At 33.8% G+C, this 7,805-nt stretch overlaps 1 protein-coding gene across 2 annotated transcripts in view; it reads left to right on the top strand.

Annotated features, from left to right (window-relative positions):
* KIAA0586 (KIAA0586 ortholog) overlaps positions 1–7,805 on the top strand; it is a 107,832-nt gene that overhangs the window by 27,433 nt on the left and 72,594 nt on the right. For both annotated transcript variants that reach the window (XM_007466046.1, XM_007466045.1), the window contains 4 exons: positions 768–962; positions 2,470–2,657; positions 4,457–4,567; positions 6,108–6,188. In XM_007466046.1, coding sequence (XP_007466108.1) covers positions 768–962; positions 2,470–2,657; positions 4,457–4,567; positions 6,108–6,188 — 575 coding nt within the window. The remainder of the gene's footprint in view (positions 1–767; positions 963–2,469; positions 2,658–4,456; positions 4,568–6,107; positions 6,189–7,805) is intronic.

The following is a 7,805-nucleotide window of genomic DNA, read 5'->3' as shown; positions in this document are numbered from 1 at the left end:
GAAGATCCCACATGCCGCGGAGCGGCTGGGCCCGTGAGCCATGGCCGCTGAGCCTGCGCGTCCGGAGCCTGTGCTCCGCAAATGGGAGAGGCCACAACAGTGAGAGGCCCGCATAACACAAAAAAAAAAAAAAAAAAAAAAATGTATAATGTTATTAACTTCTGCAAGGTTTTAATAAGTATAGAATTTGATTATCTCTACATAATTTCAAAGGATAAAGCCTGGTTATACAGAATAATGAGAGGATGAAAACATTTTCAATTCCAAAAATGATCATTAACTTTCTTATGCTCATAGGAAAAAACGTAATGAGTTAAATAATATGTTCTGAACATTCTTTTGAATCTTTATTCAACATTTTTTTCTAGTTATTGTATCTTTTCTATCATAGTAGTTGCACAAGTTGTTACATCTATTCAGAGGTTGAAAAACCATGACCTGCAGGTCAGCTGCCTGTTTTTATAAAGCTCTATTGGAGCATAGCTATACTCATTCATTTAAGTATTGTCTATGAGTGCTTTCATGCTACAACAGCAGAGTTGAGATGTTGCCACTGAGATTACATGGCCAATGAGGCTAAAATATTTACTCTCTGACCAATTAAGAAAAAGTTTGCCAACCCCTGGTTTACTTATATTTTGGGGCCCTGTAACCTTATTATATAGAATGAGATCTTTCTGTGAGGAAGCGTTGCTATATTTGTAGATGACTGCATAGTAGATGTTCAAACAATATTTTAAAATATCTGCCATTGGTCATTATTATAGGCACTAAAGTCAAGTCAATAAGGACACAAACTGACTTTTATGCAACAAAACCTACAAAGACAGATTCTAAACTGCAACATACCATAACTACACTGTCTCCTGGTGAGCAGCAGTATTTGTTCAGCCCAAGCCAGGAAATGCCTACTTTTTCAGGTACACTGGAAGGTCATCTAATTCCTATGGCCGTTCTTTTAGGTAAGATGCCACAAAATATATGGGGTAAATTTTAGAATTCTAATCAGCAATAGCAGAAATTACAAAGTGATACTGACATAGTAGTCACCTACCTTTTCCTTTATGTGTTGTTTGTATTTGTGAGTAGGGCCTCAGAATGTGTCTTACTTTGTGTAGTAGCAGTCTTCTCTGAAATGATGCTATATTTTCACTTACAGGAAACATTCTTTTGGTATTTTATAGTATATTTCTGTAGATGAAATGAAATTAAAATAATGTTTAGACATGTTAAAAAATTAACATGAAATTAACATGAAATTAAAATAATGTTTAGATATTCATAATAATTAAAGAATGAGGATTTTGATTGGTTTAATATCATCATATCTTAGGAGAAGTACTTTGAATTACCTTTTATATACTTTTGGACTAGGCCGTGATAAGTAAAAATTATGTAGTTGTGTGTTCTAAGCTAATAGTTTGTTATTAACTTATTTGAGGTCTCTCAGATCCATCATTGTCAAAGTTGAGCAAATAATTTTTGTTCTTACACTAACTCTTCAAATTTTGTTAGCTATTTTTTTCTTTAAATATCACTGCGATTCTCAATTTTGATGAATTATTTAAATGTGAATATTTTTCAACATAAGAGAATTATTTATTTTTGATATTATGGGTTAATGGCATGTCAACTTGGTAGCTGTCTGTTCAAACATGTCTTCTACTAAAATAATAGCTGATACTTATAAAGTCCTTACTGTGTGCCGGGGGCAGATCTAAGCACTTTATATATATTAACTTATTTAATCCACTGTATAAAACACATGGTAATGTACCAGTTTTATAAATGAAGAAATTGAGGCACAGAAGAGTTCAGTAATTTGTCAAAGGCCACATAGCTAGAGTGGAGCCAAGAGTCAAACCAGGCAGTGTGACTTTAGAGTCTGTGTTTTTAATGAATGCACTGCACTGTCCCTCTTTACTTTGAAATTTAGGAAACAACTGGAACTTTTGAAGTGAAAGGTAACAAAATTTTGACAGCTATGATAGTTAGCAGATAGTTGGCCTACGTGCTCTTTATTGGTAGGCAAACACTAGTATTTTGTTGTTGGTTTTATTTCTGTCTGTTGCTGCTCTATGAAGATTTGAGAATAAAAATAATACAACACAATGCAATACACTTTAGTTTTGGCTTTGCCACTTACTGTCATAACCTTTGGCAAATTAAGTTATGTCTCTAAACCTCTGCTCCCTCAAATGTAAAATGTAGATAATATTAATACTCCATAGGATTATTTAAATTAGATAGTGTATGTGAACTGTTTAGTACATATGAGCACCTAATGTTAGTCGCTGGTAAAAGGATGACATGGTGAGTATGATGACAGTGGTGATGATAGAGGAAAAGGTGATTGCAGATAGTGCTTTCCTTTCCTATGAGAATTTAGGCATAAAGGTCTAGGTTTTATATTAGAATTTTCTCTTTACTTCTGAAATGGTTAACTCCTTTTCCCCCCAAATTTTTTAGGACAAACCCAAAGTAATAGTGATTCCATGCCACCTGCTGGAGTAATTGTAAACAAGCCACACCCTGTAACAGTGACTACTTCTATTCCACCATCGTCTCGAAAAACAGAAACTGGAGTAAAGAAACCTAACATAGCAGTTGTAGGAATGAAGTCAGAAAAAAGGGATCCTCCTCAGCTTGCTGTGCAGGTATTCAGTGTGCATGAACAGAAAAATATAAGGAAAAAAATATTTGGCTTAACTTTAGTACTTAAAATCTATTATATTGCTTCATGAAAACTGTACTTTCATGATGGGTCTTTCCTTCTTTAAAACTATGATATTAATGTGATATTGCTATCCTTGTTCTGCATGATTTAAGCTACCTTTTCTAAGCTGATAACTCATATCCAGGTGACTTGATGATACTCCAAAGGGAACAATTCAATAGTATGTAATAATTAATTTTAAAAAGGCTTAATGTGTTTGTCTTATATAATTAATACTTTAATCTTTATACAAACATATATAAGAGGACTTGAATGAATGGAGAGAGAACTTATAATGTGAAGCTTAAATATTCAAGATGACAATTCTTCCTAAATTAAAGTATAATTTAAGTGAAATTGTATTAAAAAAAAAAGCCATGATTTTTTTAAAACTTGAACTTTAGGATCATTTTGACATTTGAAAGAACAAAGGTTTAGAAAAGTTAAAGTGTTTTGATACTGGTCCTATTTCAGAAATAGCCTTGGTTATTTAAAAAGACTGTAATATGTGATAGATAGTTCATTAGTCAGTGGGAAATAAGATTATTTTAAATGAAATAATGTATGTTATAATTAGTTAGCAGTGTAGAAAATAGATCGGTTTTAGACTCTAAACTTTTACTGTGTAGCAAGTGAGTTCCAAATAGGCAATAGGCTAAAGTATAACTACAAGATAGAAAAACATAGAAGAATTAGAAGATAATTGCATGTAGTCCTTATCAAAAATGAAGTTAAGTCTGGATATAGAGGAAAAATCTTAGTTATGATAGAAAATAGATTTGAATCTATAAAATCTAAAACTTATATATGTAAAAGATTCTTAAATGAAAAGGAAAAACAACATACGGTGAGAACATATGAAAGGAATATGATAGAAAGTTTTAATTTTTAAATATAAAAACCTCCATAAATTAATAAGAAAACATGAGCAAATCCAGAAATATTCAAAGAACATGTATAAGACTCTACAGAAGAGGAAGTTATAAGCAATCAAATTGAGTAATTTAAATCTTGCTAGTTACCAAGGTAATGCAAATTAAAATAACAATATTATACCTCCATTTAAAAACTGCTCTTGCTGAAACACTTCTGTTATCTAATTTGGGTGAAGGTTAGATAAAACATAATTAATTATGTTTTTGATGATGGAAATAAGAGTTCTTCATTGCATTTTGACAGTAATTACCAAGAATCTTAAATATTTATGCTTTTTGGCTCAAGAAGTTAGCCTAATATCTGACTATCTAGCATAATGAAATAATTCAAAGTTCAGGGAAAAAACCCCTATGTATATAAGAAGTTTTTTGAAGTGATATATATCTATCTACCTAATAGTGAATATCCTAAATGTTTACCAACAGGAAATGATTAAATAAGGCATGTATTTTCTTGAAATACTATACAGTCATTTAAAATACTATTATGAAGTCTATATGGAAGTATAGTAAGGTGTTTATGACCTAATTACAATGGAAAATCAGGAATGAAACTGTTTTAGATTTTAGCTATGCATAAGTGGATAGTAAAAACATAAAGGGAATAGTGAAAATGATGTTGTCTTAAGATAATAGGATTCTTTGTGTTTCCCTTTTATTTTCTAAGTTTTGTAAAATATGCTTTCATAATTTAAATTTGTTATCCATTGACTTTGCAATAAAAAAATATGTTATTGATACATAGATTCACAAATATTTGAGTCAAAATGATGAACTGAAAGCTGGATGTTGTATTCTGTTTTAGGTATTACCCAATGTAGATATTGACAGCATTTCAAATGGTAGTGCTGATGTTGGTCTATCTCCGTCTAGTCCCAAAGAAGCATCTTCTCCTCCTCTGAAAACCTGGATACAGGTATGTTCAGAAATGTATTCTATATCTTTGAGCAATGTCTGACTATGGATTTTGAACTAATGTTATTCCATGCAAAGTCTTCCATTATAATCTATTTTAATAATTTTCATTTTAAGGAAAAGATTCAAAACAAATGTGAAATTGCTTTTTTTTAAAAATTAATCAATTAATTTATTTTTGGTTGAGTGCGTCTTTGTTGCTGCGCGTGGGCTTTCTCTAGTTCCATCGAGTGGGGGCTACTCTTCATTGCGGTGCGTAGGCTTCTCATTGCAGTGGCTTCTCTTGTTGCAGAGCACGGGCTCTAGGCTTCAGTAGTTGTGGCACGTGGGCTCAGTAGTTGTGGCACACAGGCTCTAGAGTGCAGGCTCAGTAGTTGTGGTGCACGGGCTTAGTTGCTCCACAGCATGTGGGATCTTCCCGGACCAGGGATCGAACTGTTGTCCCCTGCACTGGCAGGCAGATTCTTAACCACTGCTCCACCAGGGAAGTCCCTGAAGTTGCTTATGAACTCGAAAAAGAAAGTTTGTTTAATATCCTTACATTTATAAATGTTCTGAAAATGATAATCCTTAGTGTAACTTTTTGTTAACTTAAGTTGTAAGGCTCATATGTGAAGAAAGAATTTCTGTCTCTTTGGAGAAGAATCTTGATTTAAATGGGAATTAAATTATAGTTTTCCTGAATGTGAATTTTATAGTGACAATTGGAGTTTATGTTTTGGGATGTTACTTTGTTGTGATACTATTGACACAATGCAAAAATATGCATTTCTTTCTAATATTTATTTGCTGCTTGTGATTGAATGACAAAATTATGACTTTACTACACAGGAAAATAGCACTGTAACATTTCCCCAGGTTTCATCTACTGTAAGCAAATTTGTTCATTGAGGATACAGTTTTAAGGAGAGGAAGACATCAATTTTTCGCAATCAGAAATAGTAAAATAGAACTGGCCCTGAATGGCTCTTGTGCCTAATTTTATTTTTCATCAATAATTTTTTTAACCAGAAGTTTATTAAAACATATATGATTACAAATAATTTTTTGGACTGTTCATCATTCTGCTCTCAGGAATTGTCTATTGTGGTTTTTGGTGACTAGATTATATATAGTGAGGCCTAGAGGCTAAATTTGTAAAATAATTATTTTGTTTGTCTTTCTAAATTATTTGATTCTGTATCTGTCTTTTTGTGAGTTTGTATATGTGTAAACTTATATATCTATACATACAAACACATTTCTTTATCTTAATTCTAGGAGAGAAATCACAATTATATCAACTTGATCAATTGACTTAAGTTGCATTGTTGGTGGAGTCCTTGATAGAAAAACTGATACCTAGTTTTTTATAGCTATTGAAATGATAACTTGGAGACTAGCTTGGATTTCATTTACTAGTTAAATCAAGTCTGAGCAGGATATCAAAATAAAAAATAGGGGCATGTAATTATAAGCTTATGCTATGGTATTATGATAACTTAGGTATAAATTAAAAAGACATTAAACACAACCAAAACTTTCTGAAAATGCTTTCTTAGACTCCAGAATTTACGAAGGCAGATGAAGAAGAGGTGAAGTTTCCAGGAACTAACTTCAGTGAAATAATTGATATCATACAGGTAACAAAGCTTATTAGCAATCATGTGAATTTATTTTTCTACTAGCATTTTTTTACGTGATTTGATTATCTTTTCTTTTTAAAGACTTTATTATTTTTAGAGCAGTTTAGGTTCACAGCAAAATTGAGAGGAAGGTACAGAAATTTTCTATATGTTCCCTGTCCCCACACATGCATGGTCTCCCCCATTATCAACATACCCCAACAATTTTGAGTTGTTAAAAACTGACACATCATAATCACTCAAAGTCCATGGATGACCTTAGGGTTCACTCTTTTTTTTTTTTTTTTTTTTTGCGGTACGTGGGCCTCTCCCGTTGCGGAGAACAGGCTCCGGATGCGCAGGCTCAGCGGCCATGGCTCACGGGCCCAGCTGCTCCGTGGCATGTGGGATCTTCCCGGACCGGGGCACGAACCCGTATCCCCTGCCTCGGCAGGCGGACTCTCAACCACTGTGCCACCAGGGAAGCCCGGGTTCACTCTTTATTTTGTACATTCTATGGATTTGGAAAAATGTGTTCATCATTATGCTATTATACAGAGTATTTTCTCTGCCCTAAAATCCTCTGTGTTCTGACTATTCATCTGTCCCCACTACCCACCCCAGTCCCTGGCAACCACTGATCTTCTTACTGTTTTCATAGTTTTGTCTTTTCCAGAATGCAGTCTACTTGGAGTCATACAGTATGCAGCTTTCTCAGATTGGCTTCTTTCACTTAGTAAAATGCACTTAAGTTTCTTCCATATCTTCTCATGGCTTGATAGCTCATTTCTTTTTAGCACTGAATAATATTCCATTGTCTGGATGGACCACAGTTTATTTATCCATTCACCTACTAAATGACATTTTGGTTGTTTACAAGTTTTGGTAATTATGAATAAAGCTGCTATAAGGAGGGAATTCCCTGGTGGTCCAGTGGTTAGGATACCGTACTTTCACTGCCAGGAGCACGGGTTCAGTCCCTGGTCAGAGAAGTAAGATCCCACAAGCCACGCTGTGCAGCCAAAAAAACCCAAACGAAAACAAAACAAAACCAAACATCTGATTTTTTTGGTGGACATAAGTTTTTAACTCCTTTGAGTAAATATCAAGGAGCGCAATTGCTGACTTATATGGTAAAAGTATCTTCAGATTTGTAAGAAACCGCTGAACTGTCTTCCAAAGTTGCTGTACCATTTTGCATTCTCACCAGCAATGAATGATAGTTCTTGCTGTTTCATATCCTTGCCAGCATTTGGTGTTGTCAGCATTCCAGATTTTGGCCATTCTAATAGGTGTGTAATGGTATCTTATTGTTGTTTTAATCTACATTTCTCAACCTCAACATAAAAAATGCCATATACGAGCCCACAGCAAGCAACATTCTCAACAGTGAAAAACTGAAAGCATTTCCTCTAAGATCAGGAACAAGACAAAGATATCCACTCTCTCCAGTTTTATTCAACATAGTTTTGGAAGTCCTAGCCATGGCAGTCAGAGAAGAAAAAGAAGTAAAAGGATCCAAATTGGAAAAGAAGAAGTAAAACTGTTACTGTTTGCAGATGACATGATACTATCCATAAAAATCCTAAAGATGCTACCAGAAAACTACTAGAGGGACTTCCCTGGTGACGCAGT

The sequence above is a fragment of the Lipotes vexillifer genome, unplaced genomic scaffold (assembly GCF_000442215.2).
Source record: "Lipotes vexillifer unplaced genomic scaffold, Lipotes_vexillifer_v1.1 scaffold25, whole genome shotgun sequence".
Classification (NCBI taxonomy): domain Eukaryota; kingdom Metazoa; phylum Chordata; class Mammalia; order Artiodactyla; family Lipotidae; genus Lipotes; species Lipotes vexillifer.
Note: the sequence above shows the minus strand (reverse complement) of the source record. Positions and strands in the feature narration are given on the sequence as shown.